At 38.0% G+C, this 26,206-nt stretch overlaps 1 protein-coding gene across 1 annotated transcript; it reads right to left on the bottom strand.

Annotated features, from left to right (window-relative positions):
- Positions 1-1,172: 1,172 nt before the first annotated feature.
- Positions 1,173-26,206, bottom strand: WDR41 (WD repeat domain 41). Its single transcript, XM_063180130.1, has 13 exons — positions 26,102-26,206; positions 22,041-22,156; positions 19,072-19,120; positions 17,303-17,434; positions 16,847-16,909; positions 16,276-16,387; positions 14,858-14,920; positions 13,016-13,126; positions 11,623-11,807; positions 8,689-8,810; positions 7,610-7,698; positions 3,926-4,059; positions 1,173-2,087 (listed from the first exon to the last, which is right to left on the bottom strand). The coding sequence occupies exons 1-13, from the start codon at positions 26,150-26,152 to the stop codon at positions 1,935-1,937; spliced, it is 1,380 nt and encodes a 459-aa protein (XP_063036200.1). The 5' UTR covers positions 26,153-26,206; the 3' UTR covers positions 1,173-1,934.

The following is a 26,206-nucleotide window of genomic DNA, read 5'->3' as shown; positions in this document are numbered from 1 at the left end:
TTAACATGCTTTCCTCTCTCAAGTTTAATACCATATACCCAAAGGAATGTTATCCTTAGCTGTAATCCAAATGCCTTTCCCACATGAGTCAGCAGAATAGCCAGCCTTAGCAAAGAACATGCAGCTCAAACTTTAACACAATTCAGGATTTAATCTCCCTGAATTGAAAGGAGATGGTAATTTAACAATTCTTCCATCTGTTTTGCGGTTTTGAAATATGTAATTTTGAGGTATATACTCAAGTAAGATTAGCTGTACAACCTGACTAAGGTCGGGAAAAATTACAGCTCAAAATCTTGCCGCCCCTCTGCCCTGCATTCCAGAGATTATAATCTCATAATAAGACTCAAGAGGCAAAGGTGGGCTTCTGAGTGGCAGGAGGAAGGAAAGTGCTCACTCACTGCTGCTCAGGGAAGCAAGTCTAAAAACCTCCAATTTCTCCTAGGAAGCTAGGAGCTTTCTTTTGCTCTTGCAAGAATCTGCTTAGCCCTTTGTCTTAATCACACTTACTGCAACCATTGTATCTGAGGTCTGGAATTAAAGCCACAGTTTCCTGTACTGAAAACAATTCTCAGTGATTCAAAGGGAAGAGATGGCACTGAAAAGTTGCACAAGACTTATTCCCACACCATTTAAGTGCTGTATCTCCTGAGTAGACCTGAGGATAGTAGCACCATCTTCTACATAGTTTTATGACCACTAAGTTCCCAAACTTTCCCTTTTCCCTAGCTCTTCTCTGTTCAAATGGTAATGTACCACTCATTATCTTGTCCTTCCTCATGCTGTCTTAGTATCAGTTCTGGGTTTAACTGTTTCATTCTTCAGTTTGTTTTTTTTTGTTGTTGTTGGCGGGGAGGGGGGAGAGGGGATTATTTATTTGCTTGTGTGTTGATTCGATTTTTTGCTTTTGTGTTTTTGTTGCTGTGGTTTGAGCTTTGTTTTAGTTTGCATATTTTCCCTACTCCTGTTTAGCTATTGTTAGCACAGACTCTTAGTATCTGTGCACTGAGCTACTTATTTTTTTTAACCCTGAAATACTATTTACCTTACAAACTTGGTGCAGGTTTCTCTGCAGTCAGACTTCAGTTGAGAATTTAGTATTCATATGGCAAAACACAGTTTCACTACTATTGAAACATCAACTCCTACTGCTTAAGAAAGGATTCTGAAAATTCATGGTAAGGCAAATGCTTTTTATTAGATACAATTTAAGTTGATGAATGCACTATGGAAAGACTAAGCTAAACTAATCACACTGCATGCTAAACTTGGTAATGGTGTAATGGTAATGCTGTATAAAGTCCAGTAATGTAGGCTAACCCAAGTGAAACTTCAGCTACTACTAGTAAACAGTTTCTGCCTCAGTTTGCCAAAAATTAGAATCTGACAAACTGGCATTACCTACCTTTTTGTTTTCCTTACCATTGATGCAGGATATTAATTTCAAGTGCAAAATTTCTATTTAAGAATGCTTTCTTTCAGGGCTTTCTGTATACACACAAATCTGAGCCATCAGTGAGGAAAGTTCAGCTTATAGAAATAAATTAGAGCAGGAAGCTGCAGATTTCTTCCCGTGCCTTCTTCCTGCACATAGCACTGTGGATGCCCTCAACTGCTTTAATTATGATCCATCTACTGTATTTCACCATTCTTAATTTTGACATTCACTCATGATAATTTTAAACATTTGGAATAATACTAGAAACTATTTAATGAGTCATTATTACCTTCAGTCTTTCAAGAGAACACCATTTCTGCTGACAGAGTGTAGCAAAACGCAAAATCCCCCTTTGAGAAGAGTAGCAACTAAGAGAAGTTCCAATATAACATATGACATTAAGTGTAAGCTCTACTAGAAGTCAGACTCCCAGATTCTTTACACTCATATTTAAAACACATCCAGTTTACATATATACAGCCTGTATTCAAACAATTTAAAGTTTGAGCTGCAAATCACCATTCTGTGCCAATTTTTTAAATAGTGTTAAACTGCGGAGGCTAGATTCTCGTTCACCATCCTTCCACAAAATAATGAGGTGGTCAGCAGAGCATGTAGCCAATCCCAGTTCACCAAAGTACAGGAACATCTGCAATGAAACAACTATTATTACCATGATGCTTGCATGAGATGGTCAACTTGCTTAATTATTTTGTGTATAGCTGGACTAAACAAACATATGTATCTGATATGGCTCTGCTTATAAACAGGAATACAAAATTACATACTGTATGTTAGAGATGCCATAAAATTGCTACACAGAAACAAACTCTTTAGTCACTTCATACTGAAAGATCTCCATCTAAAAAAGCAGTGATAAGTAACTTAACTTACAGATAGGTAAGTTAAAGGACAGAATTCTGAAGAAACTTGTTTCAAGTCAGCAGTAGAAGAGTGAACAACTTGCACAAACTCTGATCTGGGTTCTTGGGAACAGAAGTGTTGTGTTCACTAGGTACACTGTCCCCCCTCCCCCCTACAACACAGTAGAGTTAGCAGCAGGCCTGGAAAGATCAAAGGACAAACAGCTGTGACAGACACATGCCTAGTCACACAGAGGAAGTTAAACAAGCAAGAAACATATTACTGGAGGGAAGTACAGCACCAGGGGAAGGATTTTGCAAGACCAATGGAGCTGACAAATCATGAGTTAACCCCTGACTTCTGAGATCATCACAAGACTGCCTAAGATTAACCCCTAACTGCAGTCCAACATGACAGCCAATGGAACCTGTGATGTCACTATGGCATACTCACAATGTCCTCATTCTTCAGTTTGTTAAAGGGATCTGTCTAGGGGAAGCATTCAGGCCAAAGCCTACCTGCCCTGGGAATGCTCACTTAATAGCTACAGGTTCCAGTAGACATAGTCTCCCAAGTCCTCATCTTGGCCATCACATTTCATCACTACTCGACATTTTCTTACTCAACAGCTCCCATATTCCCAGAGTTTGAAAAATCCCAAAATTTTCCATATGCAGAACACTGCAGGAAATCACATCCACCATCATCTCCGTTACTTCTTTGCTCTGCATCTCAGCCAAGACCCAATGTATGCCTCTCACCTTCTTTGTTTCTCTTGCTGAATTACACACCATGTCCCCTTGCTTAGAGAGCAACCTTCCAAGTGGTTAAGACCCCCCTCCAACAGTTTTTCAAAAGAAAGATGGCAGAAAGGGAAAGAGAGCCTTGAAGAAATCCCTTTAGCAGAAAGGTTCACCTTAGCTATTAAAGAACAGCTTTCAGGTTTTAGCAGCAGCAGTCTGAAATCCAGTCTGCCCCATGAATGCCTGTGAGCAAAGCTACTCCAGAACCACGCTATCCCCTTCTGGCTGCCCTTCTCCCTGCTCCCTGCTCCTGCCAAGAACGTATGTAAAAGTCCACTGTAACGAAGTGCTTTGTTACTCCAATACCTTGTGACAGAAAAGTGTGGAGGGAAAATGCCATTTAAAATGAACACCTGCTATTTTAGGCAGACAGAAGCATGGAACAATACTGGTAGTACTGCTTAAGTTAAAAGACCTCCTTAATGCTCACAGCATGGAGGGTTAAGAAATAACTCTGTGTGTTTTGGTTTCAGTTTTTTTTGTAGGAGTCCTTCTTTAGATTGTGAACTTCAGATGAAATCTGGGTCACGTACACGTTCCCAGCTGTATTGTCTGCAGTCTCTCAATGAAGCCAAATACTCTGTCAGATTATCTCTAGCATTTATGTGCGAACACAGTCCTCAGGCATCAGTGAGCAAGTTGTCATTAGAATATTAAGTCAGTATGTATACTGAGTGTTTTCACACTGCACTAAAGATACCACAAAATGTGTTCCTAGCCTCCAGAGCCAGACAGTTAAAAGTTACAGCTCAAAAAACACTGTCAAATTTATGTGACTTCTAACACTCACTTTTTCTCATTCTTACTAATGCTGACCTACCTGCACAGCTGATGAATGACCAATCAAATCACCAACCAGCTCCAAGAAATACACAGGTGTATTCTCCTGCATCTTCTTAGCAGCTTGGTTTGCCTGCTTGTTTGTCCTTCCAAATCCCCACATGTTGAAAAACCCTGTGAGGGGAAAAAAATCTCTTATTTTGACAAAAATCACAAATATAAATTATTTCTTCTAGCTAAAGAGAGAACTACAAAAGCCACATAAAATCTAAAAGCAGGACACTCTGCATGGCAAAGACAGAAGCACTGTACTGTGCAGCTCTTTAGCATCTGGATTATTCATCTTGAGGGAAGAAGAAAATATAGCTACTTGTGCCACAATGTAATTTAGGAAACATGCTGAATTACACACTTAGATGAGACAATATACAGATTTAGGAACAAATACAAAGACTTCCTAAAAGAATGAACTGAACAGCAAAGGTACATGCAGGACAAGTTTATGCAGGTGTTTATCTTTGCTCTGCCCACCTAAATTGTTACTTGTGCAAAGAGCACAAAAATGAGGCACCAATCTCTCCTCTGTATGTTCTGCACTACAGCATCTAAGTGCTGGCTCATTGCCTCCTTCCTTCAGCAAAAACTATCAGCAAATGTGGAGTGTAAAGATAGTACTTCACATGTTCCATTTAGATTGCACAAAAGTACACGGCCACAGCCCCCAGAACTGTGTAACAGTATTGACACAAGTAAGAAGGTTGGGTTCTGTTGACAACGCAGTTCAGACTTTATTCCCAATTCTTCCCTCAGCCCTATCAGCACATAAAACTAGAATTGTGCTAAATCATGGCCCTGGTTCAAGGGAGATAACTGGTGAGGTGAACAGCTTCTCAGGGGATCCCTAAAATAAAAAGAGTGCAAATCAACAGCAATATCTCCCTAAGGTTTTTTCCAAACATCTTAATTCACTGAAGTTATAAATTTATAATGTGAAGCCAAACACCACTAGTGACTGTGTAGATCAGCCTGTCACCAGCAATGCTGAAGATGGAATATTCCTGAAAATGTGTTTCTAAATCAACCTAGGCAGCAAAAATACATTTTCAAAAGTTACCAACAAGAGATGAATAGCTAGGTAAACAAGATACACCAGGAAAATTATTCACATCTTGAATAAAAAATTCCTACAGAAGAGCAATAGTGTTGCTGTTCCCAGTCCTTGACATGAACTATACTGTCCTGAGCACCTGTCAAAGATCCCAACTGCCAGTGTGCAAGCGAGCTTGGCCAAAGAGTAGCAAGTACTACAAAGGAACTGTCATTACTCAAGCATAAGCAGGAAATACACAGGAGATGGAAGCAGGGTCAGGCCAGCTGAAAATACAGAGAGGCTGTAAGAGTAAGAAAAATGAGACAAGGAAGGCCAAGACCCATCTGGAATTAAAACTGGCCAAGGGTGTCAAAGACAACAAGAAGGGCTTCTTCAAATACATCAAGAACAAAATGAAAACTAAGGATAATGTAGGGCTGTTCCTAAATGGAGGGAGGGACCCTGCAGGCCAGAATGCAGAGAAGTCAGGTACTGTACTTCGCTTCAGTCTTCAGTGACAAGACCAGCCCTCAGCATTCTCTGACCCAGGAGACCAGGGTAAAGGAATGTTGGAAGGAAGACTTTCCCTTTGTCAAGGAGGATTAGGTTAGAAGCCATCTAGGCAAGCCTGACATTTCCAAGTCCATGAGCCCTGAGTGGATGCATCCACGAGTGCTCAGCGAGCTGGTGGACACCACTGCAAGGCTCCTCATGATCATCTTTAAAAGGTCGTGGAGATCAGGAGAGGTGCTGAAGACTGGAAGAAAGCAAATGTCACCCTGGTATTCAAAAGAGAAACTACCAGCCAGTCAGCCTCACCTCAATCCCTGGGAAAGTGATGGAGCACTTCATTCTGGAGACCATCTCTATCTACCTGGATGACAAGATGGTGATCAGGAACAGGCAGCACAGGTTCAACAAAGGTAAGCCATGTTTGACTGACCTATTTGCCTTCTACAATGAAACAATTACTTGGATGGATGAGGGAAAAGTAATGGATACTGTCTACTTGACTTCAGCAGGGATTACAACACTGTCTCCCAGAACATCCTCATAGACAAACTCAGGGATGCGGGCTGGATGAGTAGACAGTGAGGTGGATCAAGAACTGGCTGAACAACAGATCCCAGTGGCTCAAAATCAGTGGCACAGTTGGAGCCCTGTCACTGGCAGAGTCCTGCAAGGTTTAATACTGGGCCCAGAACTGTTTAACTTGTCCATTCTTGACTTGTAAAAGGTGGAATGTGTCTCCTCAGCAAATTCACTGAGAACACAACACTGGGAGCAATGGCCAACGCTCTGGAGTGCTGTGCAGCCCTTCAGAAGGACCTCGGCAGGTTGGAGAGATGGGCAGAGAAGAACCATCTGAAAGTCAACAAAGGCAAATGAAGGATCCTGCACCTGGGGAGGAACAGCCTCAGGCACCTGGGGCTGACCTGCTGGGGAGCAGCTCTGTGGAAAAGACCCTGGGGGTCCCTGTGGGGAAGAACCTGGTAGACAAGAGGCTGTCCATGAGCCAGCAGTGTGTCCTTGTGACCAAGAATGCCAATGGTATCCTGGGGGGCATTAGGAAGAGCATTGCCAGCAGGTCATGGAAGGTGATCCTGCCCCTGTACTCAGCCCTAGCAAGGTCTCCCCAGGAGCACTGTGTCCAGTTCTGGACTTCTCAGGACAAGCAAGCTGGTCAAGCAGAAGGCTGTAAAAATAATGAGAGGACTGGAGCATCTGGATAGCTGAGGACACTGAGCCTGATCAGCTTTGAGAGGGGACCTCATCAATGCCTATCAATATCTGAAGAGAGGTATTAAGACAATGGACCAGGCTCTTCTCAGAGGCGCTGAGTAGTAGGAGAAGAGACAATTGGCAGACACTGATGCACAGGAAGTTCCACCTGAATAAGAGGAAGAACTCCTTTACTGTGTGTGACTGAACACTGAAGCAGGTTGCCCAGAGGTTGTGGAGTCTCCCTCACTGGAAATACTCTAAAACCATCTGGACACAATCCTCTGCCATGTGTTCCACCATCACCCTGTTTGAGTAGGGAGGCTGGACCACATGACCCACTGTAGAATCTTTCAACCTTACCCATTCTGTGATTCTATGAATGTCTTTACTTGGGGAAAATGCTCCCTGTAACACAATCAACTAGCTCTAAGGACTGCAGTGCCCAGAGGCAGTATGTGAGTTTGGATACAGCTCCAAACTGTAAGTCCCAATATAATTCTAAGGTCAAAGAGGAGATGTGAAAAACACCTTTTTTTTTGCAGCCAGCTGCTTATCTGCAAGCTTTCATCACAAGGTCCTTACTCTTGTACGGTATAGAATTCAATACTGTTTGGTACAAGGAAGAAAGGATCAAGGTTTGTCAGGTCTTTTTTTTTTTTTTTAACTGGCTCATACAACTGTAAACTGTAAGTAAGCCTTATGGCACAGAATTGCTTCAGCTGGATCTTCTATCATCCTGTATCAGAGCTTGGAGTACTTGAACTCACACTCTCTTCAGCTTCCCTCCCACACCTGTAATCAGCTGGTTAAACAAAAGACATTATCACTCTTTACCCGAAAGCCTCTCTATTCCTGTATGTTGAATACTGAGTTTTTAAATGTTCCTTTCACTCCCCACTACTAGCAAACCTGTTGGAACTGGTTCAGCTGGCAGCCGCTGCTTTTCTCTGAGTTCCCAAATGCGCACACTGCCATCTTCTGAACAGGAGATCAGCTGCCTGTAAAAACAGTTGATAAGCAACACTAGCATGGATACTTACCTGTGCAAATCACCTTGTGATGCCTCTATGAAAGAGACAGTAAGTCCCTCAGGTTCTATACAATTTTACTAGAACTCTTAAATGTGGCAGGGTGCACAGATGTTCCACAGAAAACAAAATTCATTAGTAGCAGAACAAAGTATAACAGATATTTAGAATAAGTGGAAAAAAATAAACCTTTTCAACTCCATATTGAAAGCACACCACTATGTAAACCAAAACACAACCAGTCTAGACTCTGCAAACACAGTTCCTCTAACTCGTTTCTGTAAGTTTACTTTCATTAAGCAAAACCCTATTTTTCTTACAGAAAAATAATGAAAGGAAAGGTACTCTGTTTCATTACACATTTAGAACAGCTTAGCATACATGCAGTTACAAGACCAAGGCCTCAGTTTTTATCTTCTGGCAGATTTTGCCCCATTGAACAAGAACATAACGGGATCTAGTACTATTATCTATGGTATACTACAGCATATACATATATATGCAGCAACTTGTCCAAGTTGGCTGCCAAAAGTTCCAGCTAGAAACTCTGCACTAAGAAACAGAAATGGCAAGTTTATTAATTTTTGTAAAAACACTTCAAGTGTTATAAAATATTTAATGAAAAATATATGCTATATGCCTTTGCTTTCTATTAGTAAAATGCCATTAAGCTACATTTTCACAATACAAACAAAAGTGCTTCATCAAATCTGATTTTGAAAATAGCTGAGGTATTTTCAGCCTGTGTACCAGTCATACTGGAAATATAGGTTTTCCCACTGAATTACAATAACAAATTTTGCAAAAACAGATAACAAGCTCTACCTAATAAAAGCAGATCAAACTGAAAATCAAGTCCCTGCCCTAAAATCCAATGTAGCTTTGCAGTCTGTATCTAGTCACCCTTCCAGGTTTTGCTTTTCTTTATTGCATTAACAAAATGTACTATGTTTTTTGTACCTGTTTGGAAGCTTCTCAATGTGCAGCACAGAGGAGTCATGAGCAGTTCTCTGGCAGGCAATCACACGCTTCATTTGAAGATTATATACGAATATGCCTTTCCCAACAGCAGCAAACACACACTGGAAAGAAAATTCAATAGAACAACTTACAGAAACAGATACCAAAGGATCACCTTGCATATAATGGATTTCCAATGATACTATGACCTAGCTTGTTTCTATCCTCATGTTATTGTTTTATCCCAAACATATGAAATTGGCAAGTTATAAAAAGAGATGGATTTTTTAAAAGCAAATGTGGGATATAATCCTATATTCTAAGCAGTAATTTTATGTCTGTATTTTTATCCTGTTCTTCAGAGTCTAAGCAGAAACTAAGGATACCAACCAATCAATACACTTCTGTAATTAAATGCTCATGTTCTTACAGTAAAATAATGTCCGATGTTTTGAAAAGCCTTTGTTTTATCAAGAAAAACTACTATTATTCTTAACTAAAGACAGAGATGGATAAAGAGACCTTGCTCAAGAATTTGAGCTCTACTGAATTCCGAAAAGGAACTCTCTCATAGCAAAGTATTATGCAATACTGCATTTTGCATTCAATGCTCTTCTTTAAAAGATTGCAGGCATTCCACCTCATAATCATCATGACCCTAAGACACCAGAAACAGTTTACAGATCTTTGGACCTGGACCGCTTCATGTCTTTTGATGAACTTACAGAGGACAAGTGTACAATCCTGTGCATGTACACATGATTGTATTCAGTACCAGAAGAGTGCAAAAGGTTTCCATTCAGTACATATTTGCAGTTTTGAACATGCCTTGTTTAGATGACAGTGTTTAGGAACATTTCCCTGAACAGCCAGTTTCCATTTACACAACCCAAACATTAATATCTGATATACAATTCACACTGCACGTCTGTCAACATTTTGTACAACTTGCAGCCTAGGGTCTTTTGACTAAAATTTCCTGTATACATTCATCAATGTTTTGACATTGTTCAAAACTCTTTGTTCAGGTTTTTATTCTTTTATTTTCCCTTATGTGTATCTGTTGTGGGAGCACTGAAGCTGAACAGATTTCTGATACCACCAATAGGAAATCAAGACAAAAAACAAACCACTAAGCCCATTATCTTAGCTTTCATAAGGTTCAAATTCAATGGCTTTCCACATAACTCTTCCAACTTGAGCCATACAATCTTACGGCTTTGCAAAAGATGCTATTCATGGAGCACTCTTCTTTATTCACAAGCCCTGGCAAAATCCTGGTCATCTCAAAATCCAAGAAAATAAAACATATGAAGCATGAATTGTACAGTTCTATTAATAGGCAAGCTAAATACACATACCAGAACAGCAGATGTACTCCTTAGCACTGTTCCCTAGTTTTGAAAACTTTTACCATCCCATTTTTTTCTGAATCATGTTTTGCCTACAAGCCCAGTGTCAAACTAGACAAGTGTATCTTCTCCAACTACCTAACTACCAAGTCTGGAAGACAGAGAAAACATATATTTTACACTATTTTTTAATATGAAAAGCAGTGGTCTGCTTTGAGATAGCACATAACAAAATAATATCTTAGACAAACACATTTCTGCACCACACTTTAAGCTCCTTGAGGAGCTTTACAATACAGACAGCACTACCTTAAAAGCACCTTCTATTTTGGTATGTAATACTAGAACAACCTTTTCTTCCCATCACTCAAAACTCTCACAATTAAAAAAAAAAAATCACACCTATTTATTTATTTAGTTCAGTCTCATGAATGGAAGACAGGAGCCCCAGATTCCACATTGAATGTTTTGAAAACTTCTGTCCTTCCTCAAATTCTTTCCTACTCCCTTAAAACACATCATATGTAGCTTTCAAGCATGGAATCAGAGTGTTCTGAAGCTGAATTAGAGGACTTATCCTAAATAAAATTAATTTTTGGCTTATTGTAGAAATAAGCATTGACAACAAAACCACTGTATATCCCACCTTTAAGGGCAGCCACATCTTTTTAGCCCCCCAACTTCCCACAGTATTTCTCACTCCAGTGTTTTAGGAAAGTTCTATTCAGAAAGAGGCAAATGCGTCAGGTGACTCTTTGGTCCTTACCCTCTATTCAGGCTTTTCCACAGCTTTTATGTTTTTACAGCTTATATATCTGAATCCATTTCCATGAATCTCTTTCTTAATCATTCTCAATAACGCACCTACATGCCCCAAACCAAATCCCAGTGTAACTCAACAATGAAAGATCTTTTATTTTGCCACATTTAATTTTGTGAAATGTTGGTAACATTTCACAAAATTAAACATCAACCTGAGTATTTTTAGTGTTTGCTGTATGATAACTGAGTTCTAACTGAGTATTCTGACCAAGAATTTATCACTAAAGCATGACTATAGTAGACAGGATCTTGGAAACATTTAAGTATATAATTCTGGATAGTCTTCCTGAACAGAAAGAGCAATACTGATTTATTAGTAAGCATAAACATATGCCTACTCTTAAATAGTACCCCATAGTATTCTCACAGTAACCTCAGCTGTAACTGCTCAAACAGGTGCATTACTGGGAAAACATTATTTCCAGGATCTGGAATATAAAAGAAGATGCCATCAAAACACACACCCATTTTTACTTTTCTCTAGTGGTATTTTAAACAAGTAATAAATCTTTATTAGTCAAAAAGAAATGCTGCTGTGACAGTCCATTATATTAGTTTCCATACCATCAACATATTAAACTCTTCATATAGGTCAACAGCAAATATTTTATATAAAAACTACTGACCATATAAAATAGCTGTGCACATTTAAAAGAAGCCACTCATATCAAAACAAGGAAACTGAAAATATAAACCACTCAATCTTCTGTGGTAAGATCATCCTAGCTTACTTAAAGTAATTTACTCTGAAGCTTTTTACCTCCTCATCAGATGTTAAGTGTTGAACTGAAGTTTCATGTGGGCTCTGGGATAACTTTATTTCTGGTTGTACATCTGGATGGACAGAGGAGTCCCAGAAGTTGCACTCAGATGCCAGCTTTGTCCAGTCAAGCGCATCCCAAACTATTAACTCACCTATATGAGAACCTGTCACAAAAGCCAAATCTGAAGGGAAAAAAAAACACACGTAGAAATCATATTATATTAAAAAAAAAATTTATAAAAAGCTACAACCCTAGAAAGACAGCCCATTTATGTAAAAAGCTATGTACAATGTGCAGTGCATAACTGACTGGACAAAAACCTCTCTCTTTGAGTAAATACTCATCTAATTACCTGACATAGCTCAGACAAGTGCTCATGTAAAATTAGAACCAGGAAGAAGAACATTCACTGGCCACAGTGCACAGCACAGTGTTGCAAAGGCAAGTAATGCCACCAGAAGTGTGTACAAATATTTGAACTTCATTTCTACATACAAAGCCCTTCTATTCCTTAGGGAAGCATCCCCCAACATCCCCCAGACACAACAAAGTACATCTTTGCCCTAAATAGAAATACTGATCACAAATTAAATGAATGAGTTAATGGCAATATTGAAGTAGCTGGTCATGACTTCATTTATCACACATGGAAAGGAACTTCTACAACAATATTTAATGCAGGTAGCATCTTGTCTTTTTAAGCCAAACACTGCTCTCCTTTCATAATCAAACAGAAGAAAATAATGGCAACAGTTAAGCTCAGAAACGTGTACCATAGAACCCGTTTTCTTTTTTCCAGCCTGTTGTTACCTCAGTAATACAGCCTCTTTGTGCCAGCCAGGCAGACACAGCTACAGCCAAGGATAAATAAACACTTTCTATCCCACCAGCAATACCTTCACAGAGCAGACAGAATTTCAGGTATTAGTTCAGTATTACCCTAATGAGCAGCATAGATCTTATCAGCTTCCAGACCCTCTCTATAGAGGCTCTTCATGCAGGCTCACATCTGCATACTCAGAATCTCCAGTTACCTTAGGACTACAGCTGCAAGGGACGTGGCACTGCATATCCCATTTTAAGAATAAGAAGGAACAAGACAAAAAAAGTAGCATTTTTAACTTTCACAATAGAAAGACCAAGAGTTCCATCTCCATCAATGACATTGAGTCTTCTACATTACAACTCACCTGGTTTCATTTCACTGTTAATCCATAAACAAAGAAATTGTATTTTGTCACATCACTACCTTTGCAGCTACACAAAAAGGTACATCCACTAGTTACTAAGTTTCACTCCAGTTAAAACTTTGGTTCAAATACAAACTCCATGGCTGAAATATCCCACTGGTAACTAACAAACCCAGTAATATTAGAAAATTATTCTTACCATTAACACTGACTAATGATGAAATGTTATCCTGATGGTCAACAAGGCGCTTTACTTCAAGGATATTCCAACCTTCAGACCCATTGTTAGAAGCACTCAGCCTAAAAATTACTTCAAAGATAGAAAATAAGTTTTTTCATTTGGAATAAGATGGAGCTAGGTCTAAATAAAACAACATTTTCAGAGACACAAATTAAACATTGTGAGACCATATAAAAGCCACTTTTAATCAAAAAACAGGAAGCATTTACTTCAGTGTTACCATTAAGGCTTCAGCAAATACAGGATAAACACTTCAGCCTAGTAACTCTGATATTCAGACAACTGGTCAACATCAGAATTGAAAAGTATCAGACATCTTTATGGATAAGTTACTAAAAGTGAAATACGTTTTCTTGAGGACTCATCTATGTGAAACATTAATATTCAAAACCAATGAATTTAATATCCTCTAGTAAAGCAACCGATATTGTCAGAAATTAAGACTTTATTTTAATCAGTCTTGGAATTTCTTTTCTATCTCAAGGGTACTATAAAAGCTACTCATTATAGCCTTGGATAGTTAGAGATCATCAATACCTCATACTTCAGATCCCAGGATAAGGAAGCTCTAGAGAATCTGAATATCTGACAACTCAGGTAAGCAACTCCAGACCTTCTCCAGAAGAACAAATGTCAATTGCCATAATCAGATCTGGACAGGTGGCACTAACACTGAGGGAGCTGACAGAAGAGCTCACCAAGCCGATCTCTTTCATTTATCAGTCCTTGTATACCAGGAAGGTCCCAGTCAAATAGAGGTTGGCTAATGTGATGCCCATCTACATGACTGGTTGTAGGAGGACTGAGGCAACCACAGGCCTGTCAGCCTAATGCCAGTGCCAGGTAAAGTGATGAAACAAATTATCTTGAGTGTAATCACACAGCACATACAGGACAACCAGGGAATCAGGCCCAGACAGCATGGGTTTAATAAAGGCAGGTCCTGCTTGACCAACATGAGTCAGTGGGTGCCAAGGTGGCCAAGAAGGCCAGTGGCATCCTGGCCTGCATCAGCAACAGTGTGGCCAGGACCAGAGCAGCAACTGTGCCCTTGTACTCCACAGTGGTGAGGCCAGAACAGCCACTTGAGGCGACACCTCAAGTTCTGTGCTCAATTCTGGGTCCCTCATGACAAGAAAGATATTGTGTCCAAAGAACACCAACAGAGTTGGTGAAGGGTCTGGAGTATAAGTCTTAAGAGACAAGAGCTTGGGTTGTTTAGCATGGAGTAAAAGGAGACCTTATCACTTCCTAAAACTACCTGAAAGGAGGTCATGCCAAAGTGGGCATTGGCCTCCTCCTACAGGCCACAAGTCACAGGAGAAAAGGAAGTGGCCTCAAGTTGTTCAAGGGGAGGTTCAGGTTGGACATCAGGAAGAATCTCTCCACTGAAAGGGTAATTAGACATTGGAATGGGTTGCCTAGGGATGTGGAGCAGTCAGCATCCCTGAAGGTGTTCAAGAAATCACTGGATATGGTACTTAGTTCTATGGTAGTTGACACGGTGGTGACAGGTCAAACCTTAGACTCAATGATCTTGGAGGTCTTTCCCAATCTTAATGATTCTATAATTCTAAATACAGAAACATTTTGTTTTGTATGTCATGCATATTTCCAAAAATTCTTGATTAAGATTAGAATAGTCTCCTCTTTGTCAATGGTCAAAGAAAAAATGTTGCTGACTACAACCTAATACCATTTACTTTTCTTATACAATTTCAGCAGAGTGCTCTTCAAACATATCTCTGATAAGCAGCTCTTATGGAGGAGCATGAACACTGGAAAATGCAAGATACTCACTCAGCTCTTTGCCAACTGCTGCTGCAACACAATTTTTGGGCAATTCAACCAAAGCACTGATGCCTTTGAAAAAAGGGGGGAAAGAATATTTATTGATCACAAGAAAGCACAACAAGCTGCTAATTCTTTATTAATAAAATTCTTAACAATCTACTTTCCACTTATCAAAACCAAAGTCTATTGACTTAAGTTAAATGGCATCAGAAATGAACAGTTTATCTCAAACAGAGGTAAGATCAGGAGTTTTGGTCTGAATCAAGCAGAATTCTGAACATCAAACTTGTGGTGAAGCTGAAATTAAATGATCTTTTTATTTTAAATACAATTAAGATATTTATGTTCTAATGCTGGACAGTATTAAAAACACCATGACAATTATTGTGGCCCTAAACACAGGCAGTACCAAAATCAGATACTGATACTACCTCAAGTATGCACAATTCTAAAATAACATGCAGAGCAAGAAAAAGAAGAATAAAGCATATGATAAAATGCCCAGCTTGCTATCATCTGTTTTCATCCTGCACAAAATTTCCCCACCCTTTGCCAAAGCACCATTAGAAGAAAATTCCCCAAGGAATAAGCAACCTCTTTCCCCACAAAGGAAGTCAGCGATTAGGACAGAAGAGAGGGCCCATGCCACACATTCCGTTGATTCCTTGTACCAAAGTTTCAATAGCACTCCATACTAAGCACCGCAGTCCAAGTGGTATTTAGCATGGCATTTCACATTGAACCAAAAGAAGTATTAATACCCTCAAGGATTTAGAAGTCTTCGCCTACCACTACTTTATTCTATGACAAAAATAAAGCCAATATAATTTCCATCTTTGAATGTGATTCACAGCTTTGTAAGCATCTTGGTAAAGTACAGCAATAACATGAAAAATTTTCTCCACATGGACAGATAATATATCAGTTTATTAACAGAAAAGCATGATTGACAGTGATTTCTGATTATTATATTCCTATTGAAACATGCATTTTCTACATCAAAAGTACTGATTCTTAACAATAAAAAAGTAATCTTTACTGCTCTGCTATTACAAATTTTCACTCTAGAAATATAATAAAACACCCACTCAATCAGACAAAAAGCCAGTCAAAGGATCTGGTACATGTTACAGCAAACACATAAATCAGCATCTGAGCTCTAGCCCTCTAGTCCAAGATAATGTACTGTACTGGTTACTGTGATCTGAGATATTCTAAAATTCACACAGCACAGAACATTAAAAGTGGTCTTAGTTCAGAAATGAGAATTAAATTTGACATTAAAAAAAATAAAGAGTGGCTCTAATACATAATGTTATCATTAGAATTAAAATTAATTTGCCAAGTTGGTTTTGCATCATTATACAGATCAATTTTACTTGCACTTTAACAGCTATAATGAGTAATTTCCATTTTTTTTTTACCTGCATCAGTAAGATGACTGGTCTTACACAAGAGATCTAATTTTTGGTTCCAAACACATAGATCACTCCCTCCAGACAACCATACATTGAGTCTTTGAAGAACTATCAAACACTGCAGAACAAAAAACAGATATATGTCTCCTGCAAAAGTTCTTCAGGGAATTTTTCAGAGAAATGATCATGAGCTTTAGTTAGATAAATCTGTAAGTACTATGAAATACAGTATCAAGGTCTCTGAGAAATACATATTTAATTACACACTAATATGTTAAATTTTTCATCAACAGTACAAAAATTTTAAATGTTGTAGGCTGCCTTTTCCAACACAGTAATAAAACCAAGTCACACCACTACCTTTGATCTACCTACTCTCAAAAAGAAAACTGAGGTATTAAGAGATCCAAAACCAAATTAAGAATTATGCCCACTTCTCAGCCATTATGCACCTATTCTTAAATAACACAATGCCATTCATTCTAACACACCTGCCCACATGACCCATGATCCAGACATGATAGCTTAATGTATAAAACAAAACAACAGACATTCATAGGGATTCATTCTTCAGTACCTTTACAGTAGAATGGAAACATGACACTTTTTGAACCTGTCTGCCACTAGTGCAGTCCCAAACCTGTCTTTATTCATTAAGGAAACTGAAAGGGTTCTATGTATCATAAATGAAAATGCTGTTTTGGTAACTAAATGACATTAGGAGAGAGGTATGCAGAGACTCAGTCTCCCAAACCCTGACAGTCTTCTCAATATTCATCCTAAATTATATATTCATAAAGGCCAAATATTTATATTCACAAAAGGCCTGTTATGGATTCATTTTTTTGTGGCAAGGGATCTATCTACATGTGAACAATAACTAGTGAAACCCCTGTGTAATCCAATTACACCCAGTGGGTATAGGTAGCCTTAAAGTTTTGAAATGGGCTGTAGCCTGTGTCAGTGCTATCTTTAGAAGTAAAAGCCACAAAAGGTCCATAGAATTTTAAATTCCCTCCAGATCAAAGGATACAATAACAGTTCTATCAGCTGATGCTGTTATAACCAAATTAGTTTTTTCTTCAGCAACATCTGATGAAGAAAATGGTGCTATAGCTGTAATTTTGTGTGTGTGCCCATGAAGTTCATGAAGTTTTTCTCCAGTCTGAAAAATAAAAACATTGAAAACTAAGGTTAAAATAGGAAAATGCCTACAATAGCAGAAAATATAGGTATTAAATGACTTTTTAAAGCAAGAATTACTATGAGTTTAAAATTTCCCTTTCTAAAGAAATTTAAGGATTTTCTACTTACTACCTTCAGTACTGTTCAAGACCTTAAATAACACACTATGAGTAAGTTTAAAGAAGTAGTACATAATGGAAATTATTCTCTGACTAAAAAAACTCTAAAAGCCCCTAAGAACACAATTAAAACTCATTTAATTTTAAGGCAAATATTGGCTAATCATCCTTCTTAATAAATCCTACACCAATTCAGACTTGTTGACAAACCCTTAACTGAAAATGTATTTTTTTTTAATTTTAACTATTGGAAAAACCTGACCTATATTTATGGCCAACCTCCTGCCAGATTTATTTACTATGCACATTGTCTATAGATTCAAGTGGGTGCTTTAGACAACTACAGCTACTTCTACTAACATTTTAGTTAAATGGAAAAACCTTACAAACAAACATGCAGAAATAAATCGGCATTTCAAGCATAAAGCAAAAATACAGGGTAATTTTAGCTGCAAATTTCTTGAGAGACGTGGATTAATATTTTAAATTAAAAGTGCAAAGATTTGCTTTAACAAACACAATAGAAGTCCTACAGAAATAGAAAATGGAACTCGGTTCATAAAGCTGGATATCCAAATGAGTTTTATGTTTACAAGCTGCTCAGAACACTGGGCATATATATACACACACATGAGTTTTAATATTAAAATCCCTTTACTTTTACAAATTATACAATTATAGAATTATAAAAGGCTTTCAAAACCAGGAAAGCACTAGTGGAAACTGCTCAAAAGAAAAGTTTCAAGTCTCTTCTTCTGACCACTATAAATGTCACCAAAATTTTTCAGAAGATTTAAAAGAAAATTTACAGTCTGGATATTTTTCTTCCTCAACTGAATGACTGATACACTGCAGACCCTTCATACTTCTTACTAAACAATGTAACTCATATACTAGACTTCCTTAACCTAGGTCTAATGTTCATCGGTTCTCTACAGTGTTGTCAATGATACGGAGAAACAGAGCAGTAGAGCAAAACAGCAGGTGTCACACTTACAGAGCACTATTTGTATGATAAAACTAATGTCTTATTAAGGTTTTCAAAAGTTGCAAGAGCTTTATCACAGCAAGCAATTAAGGGCATGTTCATGCATGGTATGAAATGTTTAATTCCTACTGACTTTGGTACCTTTTAAATACAATTTTGTGATAGCTCTCCATTAATCAGTCATACTAAAGAGGGATTACTAACAGAGTGACTGAAATGTATTTAAATCTTACATGAATATAAAAATCCTGGCAAATTTGGGATCTTCCTACAAATTTGTTGAGTAACTAGTCAGCATTTCAGCATTTACAGCAAACACAGAACATACTTTCAAAGAGTAACTAAAGTCACAACTTCACACTTCTGCTTTTAAACAGCAAAACATTTTCAAACAGTAGCTCTGCAGCAATTCTTATTTATTCCGATTTTTTTGCTCCTAGACATTTTCACCTCTTCTCTACTTCTACCCTGTCCAGAGCACACAAGCCACCCCTAAAAAAGACAGCTAACCTCAGCATTCCACAGAAATATGATTCCATCATCTCCTGCAGATGCAAACCTGGAAAAAAACCAAACCAAACAAAGAACCATAACAAACTGAAAACTTCATTATAGCATAATGTAATGGAAAAACAGTCAATACTTACAGAACTAAAAATGTTTATAAGATATATCAGATTCAGTCTTTAAAGAATAACCATGCATTTTAAATCCTAATTACAGTTTCAAACTGAAATAGTATATTTATAAACATGCATTTGTAAATCCTAATTACAGTTTCTAAACTGAAATAGTGTATTTAAATAGGTGATTATCAACATATACCTAATATAAAAACAAGACTTAAGAATTCCAATAGTGTTATAAAATGTCTTCATGGGTTACCTCAGTCTTTTCCAGTCATGATCACCATCATCTATAACCTTATTTGTTTCCTGAAGGAGCAAAGAATGGTCAAATGATAAAAAAAAAAAAATCTCTTCTTAAAATGTGCTAGGGACTCTGTTTAATATAATGTGTCAAAGGCTAGAGTATTACTTGCAATTTTATCTCAGTCCAGTTTTTGGAAGACTCTTGCTGAGGCTTAGCCTTCTTTAGTGATCTTCCAATCAATATGAGCCTTACTTCATGTTTAAAAAGTACAAGAGCAAAAAAGAAAAATCCCCAAAAAAACAACCAGCTTTCTGTTACATTCATAGAGGATTTATTTAGTATCTTCAAAAACCAATATGAGAAAATTTTCCACTCACTGGTTTTAGCTGAGCCACTGAGAAAACAAGAAAATCCTTCTGTAAAATTCTCACTAAGATGATATTATCTAAAGACCTGAAGCGTGAAACTTGGCTTACAATAGTTGACAAAAACCACACAATGGAATAGCCGCAGAAACTAAACAAAAACATTTCAGAAGCTTGAGTAACAATACTAGTCATATGGAAAAGAATCAAGTGAAAAATATTATCATGTGTTTAACAATACAGAAAATACCATATTCTTGGTAAACAGAATTTAGAATTACTGCCAGTAACAACTGAAACAACTCTATGAAACTCCTCAAACTCTCAGAATACTAACCAGCTATACAATTCACTCATTATCCATATACTATTTCACAACCTATCTTAAACATCACCACTAAGGTGATGTTTTACAATGATTATCATTATTTTACCTTTAGTAATTTACCTGCCACCAAATAACAAAGCCCAAAACGGAAAAAGACTTCTTTTTATAAGACTGCATGTGCAAGCTAAGAATACTGTGGTGTTTCTACAAAGATGAATGACACATATTCAGTTTACATTTGAGAAAAACATACTTTGATAAAGGGTTATTTTACTAAGCTGTCTGGGGAAAAAAAAGACTGAAGAAACCATACAGGATTCTTCCATTTTTATATGAATCTTCTGGTGGACTACTATACAGAAAAATAAATGTTATAAAAATGCATGTAACTTTCCTGACATATATATATATATATCGATACAGATACAGATATATAACATTTAAAATAAAAAGTGGCAAGCTAAAAATCCTCCATGGAGTCTTCTGTGAAATTTTATTTATGTATATATATAGATATATATAATATTAGAAAATAAGATTCTGTGGACATTTCTGAACTGGAAGAGACCACTAGCAAGGTCTCTTCCAATCAATGCGCATGGGGAGGAAGAGAATCTTCAGACTCTTCCATCACAAAACACCTATAAGATATAAAACAAACTCTAGGCCATGTTAACTTCATGCAGTGTATTGATGACTATACTCGAATTTCCCTTCTGTTTGTCTAATCGGTAAAAGATATAAATTACTACATCTCCTTAACAGAACTAATCTTGCCTATTACTTATGTTCTTAGACACTAACACTTTCTATTTAATTCTCCGCATCAGTCAAGAGTCCTACCTTTTATGACTGAATACAGACTCTACAACCTTACTTTTAAAGCAGAAAATTATTCCCTCTCTCTTAGAATTATGTTAAATTAAAGAACATGCAAGGTAAATTTAGATAAAACTAGAACAGAAACTAGTTTGTAATGTACAACTATCATAATTCATTCTCTCAGTCACACTTCCTAAGTGACAAAGGTAAATACAATTATTTCATCTTCTTAACCAGTTTTCCAGCTTTTAGATAACTCTGTCCTCAGAAGACAGATAACTCAGTCTTCAGAAGTTACAGACAGAGATTGTTAGGAAATATACAGAAAGGTGAATATAGCTGAAACCTGAAGGAGAGAAACAAAGGAAGTATCAGTTTCAAAAAAGTATACCAAGTTGAACCAGATCAAACTGGAAGAGACATGTAACGCAGAGGGCAGGCATACAGTGACTTTTGAAACTAAGCAGTCATTCTGAATAAAGCAGCTAAAACTTTAAATCTTGCAAAGCTAAAAAAATTGCATTAACCAAAGCTCAAGTGAGTTTAGCACTATAGCACCAAAAGAAGTGCAAAAAAGATCAGAAAGAAATGAAAAGCAACACTCATTGTTGAAGATGTCATGTCCAATTCTACAGCACATCTGTAGGAGTCCATTACACTCTTTCATAGAACCACAAGGTAAAACAACAGCTATCCTCGATTCAGAAAGACAGGACACATGCATCCTGTGAGAACAGCAGCAGACCGCATATTGTCCTGTAAGAATCTATGCATGTACAGAAGGCAGCACTCAGACCAGGAATAAACTGAAAAAAAACAGATGAATTAGCTAAAGGCAATTCTTACAACAAATGAAACTGTACTGAGAAATGTAACATAATGACCATTATTTTCTCATTAAAGTAAGACTTAAAAGAGAAGCCAAAAGATACAGTAACATAGCAAGAAAAGGGAGTATTCATCCCTTGATTTAACACCAGTTTTTCCAGCTCTCACCCCCAAAAGTAAAAACACAGGATTAAAATGTTACTACATTTTTACAAACATATTGCCAAGGACACTGTGAAACAACTTGAAATGGGATTTCATACCTGCAATCATCTATTTGCACTAGAAATCGTACTATATCTTGATGACCTTTCAACACAAGGAGCTCCGTGTAAGGATTCTGTATTTGTTCTTCACCAATTGTCTGTACAGAGGATTTCTAAAATTCATAAAAAAGGAAGTAAATTTATTTTGTACTAACATACTTATTTTCATCAGGTCTTTGTGATGGGTCTACATACAGACCCATGTGCAAAGTTTCTGAAATACCATTTTGCCTTAATGAAAATCATAATAAAATATAATTTCCTGTTATTTCATATAAATAATAGCTTTCTATAGACTGTATTTTAAATTACGATATAGCATTTTCTTCTCAACAAAAACATTTTGTACTGATTTAATCGCTGATACAGTGAGATGAAACCCAGCTCAATTATAAGCTGTCGTGTGAAGCCAGCTTCATGACTCAATTCACCATACATTCAGTTTTTCATTAAATTACACCTCTTACGAGATGGCTGTGAACCTCTCATATCTTTCATCTACTGTTCAATGTCAAATCTTATATAAAGACAACATATTTAAAACAAACAAGAACAAATACTGTTCTGTTGCATAATATGTAAATCCCCCACTGGTACTCTATTCACAAAATACCACAGCAAACTGCTTAAAAAATATAGAGAATGATTAATCATTTTATAGAACAGCATCTGCAATTACCCCCAACTAGACTACTAATTAAAAGAACAATCAATCACTTGGAGCAAGCTGATCACTAGGCAGGGTCAATAAAATACTGCATACAGCTGCATTTTTAAGGCAGAATAGTTCTGCCAATTTCAATCATCATTTTATTTCAAGACAACCTTTTTGTAATTAAGATCTTAAACATTCTGAAACAACTTGCCAGACTTTTTTTTTTAACCATCTAAACAGTGACAGCACTCTCTCCCTTCTAGATTTATTTTACACAACAGTCAACAACACACTGTTTCCAAGATTGTCCTTTCTTTGAGAATTTCAACTGAATGTACATTGTAAAAACAGCAACTACAGAACACTGTGCAACATCCATCACATGACACGTAACACCACATGAAAGACAAACTCGTCATCCTCAGAAACTTGAACTTTTTCTTGCAGGATTAATAAATTATTTTCTATTACTTTGATATTGGTACTATGACATTATTCCTTGGGAATTAATAACGACATAGTTAATAAATATGGATGGAAATAAACCTGTTGTTATTTTCAAAGTGAAGAGTTCTTAATTTTAAATGAAGCCCTTGTGATTTTATATTGCTTTTATGCTACCTGATGCAATTCACGAAGCAACTGTTCCTCATTTTGTTCAATCACATGAGAACAGCAGTTCCCCTTTAAAATAATGCAAGTAGAATCTGCATGACTGTAGTAACAAACTAAATAACTTGGAGTTCATCCATTATAAGCTAATCAAAACTCTCCTTTTAAAAAATTAGAGTTCTAAAAATCCTAAGGAAATCTCAGTATACCAATACTACAGTCAGAAAACAAACATTCAGGAAACAATTTTAACACCATTCTGAAAAACTCAGAATTGGTATCATTAACATCCCAATTGTACAGTCTGATGTTGCTTCCTATTCAATACAAGATGGTGTTATTTCTTTTGAACAATATGTCTGATCTTAATTCTAACAATCCCTGTGAATACTGAAAATTACAGGGCTGACAAGGCACTTATATATGAGAACAAAATAACATCTTTTTCCCCAGAAATGTCTTACAACAAGTTATGCTCTCTTCAGATCTTCATTAATATTTACCCAAGTGTTGGGTTACATGAATGTTCTTTCTCTGAAGAAATCTATTTTTTTATACAAACTACTAACTGGACTCTCCTGTACCAACACCAAATTTCTGGAGGTAAAATCTGGACACTGATGTTAATGGAATCTATTCCCAACATGCATACTTTTATGCATGACCTGCAAGTGAAATTACAGTAATCAGGAAAAAAAAAATTCATGTCAACCTCAAAACTTCCCAAGATGTGAAGCATTTAAAAAGTAGGATTTTCCAAAGCTATTCATGAAAAACACAGATACGAGAGCACACAGGAATACTGATCTATGGATCATGGAGCATGGCAGATCAGCTCCTATAGACCACGATGCTCCTGCACTGAAGTGCTCCCACCACCAGAGCCACCATGACTGAGATAACACCATGGCTGGCCACCACCTGAAGAGATTCTGATTCCACAGTTTAAAAAAAAAAAAAAAGAAACAAGTAAGGAGAAATTTCCATCTCACAAACTTAGGACAGCTTTGCCAGAGGCTTCCTCTATTCACCCAGTGCAATGCCACTCTAACACACCTGCCTGAAGCCACAGCACAGGAAACAAGCACTGTAAGTCCACAGCCCACACACTGCTGTGGGCTTTCTTACCTATTGAAGAACTAATGGTGATGAAGATTATTAAATGAAACAATATTACACCATGCAGGGCAGGAAAAGTCTAGGGACTAACCCTCAGGAATACTTGTTCTTCAGATTTTCAGCTGAGAAGCAAAATTAGTACTATTGTTCCACAACTCTGTGAGAGTAAAACAATGAGAACAAAAGTCCTGAGGATTGGATTTAACCGAAGCATTAACGGCAGAATGGAAGAAGCGGGCCACACCTTGATTTATGCTCATGCTTTATTAAATCACAGGATATAAACCAAAGCTGAAGTCAAACTTTGAGGGACACACAATAATGCGGTTTTCTAGCGCATCAGAAAACTGCATCGTATTTCCTACCCTCCTTCTAAAAACAACTGCACACAAACCTGCAAATGTGACTGCATCCAATTGGCATTTTAACCCATGACAAAAGTCAGAGGTATTTCCACACATCATCATTCCAACCTGGTGCAGACCCAAATTAAGTACTGACCTTTAAAGTAAAGCATAATATTGGCATAACTTGCTCATGAACAGCAGCTGAAGAATAATTATTTCCTCATACATGCCTAGATTACAAAAGCACTAAGTGCATGGAGCACAGCAATACTTTTAATTAACTCTTGTTAAATCCATGCTGAGAACTACAGCAGACTGAGAGACATGAAAATTCCAGAAATTTCTCAGTCTAACCCAGTAACATCACTCTTAATCTGAGCAGCAGCAAGGATGTCGCTGTATAGTACACTCCACAACAAGACATATTTCATGGATGAGGTACTAAGAAGAAATGCTGGTAAGCTACTACAAACTACTGTGACACATAAATAACAACTTACTGCCTATAACTTACATTATCGATCTCAAGAGTCTTGAAAGCAGAACTTGCAAGAATTGCATGAAAGCTACACACCATAACTCCCGCAAAGCAGGAGCTTAGCTCGGTCGTTCTGCTGTTCACAGAATCAATTAGGTTTGAAAAGACACCTGAGAACGAGCCCAGCCTATGATAAACACCACCTTGTCAATTAGACCACGGCACCAAGTGCCAAGTCCAGTCCTTAAACACTTCGAAGGATGGTGATTCCACTACCTCCCTGAGCACCCCATTCCAATATCCAATCACTCTTTCTGTGAAGAAATTGTTTCTGATGCTCAGCCTGAATCTCCCCTGGTGCGGTTTGAGACTGTGGCCTCATCCTGTCACTGGTTGCTTGGGACGAGACACCAACCCCCAGGGCTACTCCTTCTTTTCAGGTAGTTGGAGAGAGGGACAATATCTCTCCTGAGCCTCCCTGTTCCCAGGATAAAACCAACCGAGCTCAACTACTCCACACGGGACTTGTGGTCCAAACCCGGCACCATCTCTGTTCCCCTTCTCCCGACACGTTCCAGCACCTCAATGTCCTCCTTGAACTCAAGTGCCCAGACGTAGACGAAGGCCTTGAGGTTCGTCTCTGTGCTTTCCCAGCTCCCCTGTTTCTCTTCCAGGACACCCGTAATCCGTTCTATCAGTCCGACTGCCTCGCAGGCCGAGACCCGGCCCGGAGCACGGTGCATCCCGGGGCCAAGACCCACCCAGCGGGAAAGGCCATGGCCCAGCGCATCCCGACCTCACGGCACCACCAGCCCCAAGCGCAGGGCTCCGCAGAGAGCCGTCTCACCTCGGCCAAGCCCTGCGGCTCCCGGCCGCCGCCGATCAGCCAGCGCAGCATGGAGAGCGGGCGCGGGGCCGGCGCGGGCCCTCCTGCGGCACCCGCGGGGCGGCA

This window comes from Melospiza melodia, chromosome Z (genome assembly GCF_035770615.1).
Source record: "Melospiza melodia melodia isolate bMelMel2 chromosome Z, bMelMel2.pri, whole genome shotgun sequence".
Taxonomy (NCBI): Eukaryota; Metazoa; Chordata; class Aves; order Passeriformes; family Passerellidae; genus Melospiza; species Melospiza melodia.
This window is presented reverse-complemented; position numbering and strand designations above follow the sequence as displayed.

Coding starts and splice junctions, on each gene's coding strand:
- WDR41 (XM_063180130.1), bottom strand. CDS start 26,152: ATGCTGCGCTGGCTGATCGGCGGCGGCCGGGAGCCGCAGGGCTTGGCC. Junction 16,388..16,846: donor GTTTCCATTCTACTGTAAAG/GTACTGAAGAAT, acceptor TTTGTTCTGCAG/TGTTTGATAGTTCTTCAAAG. Junction 14,921..16,275: donor CAGTCATCTTACTGATGCAG/GTAAAAAAAAAA, acceptor CTTTTTTCAAAG/GCATCAGTGCTTTGGTTGAA.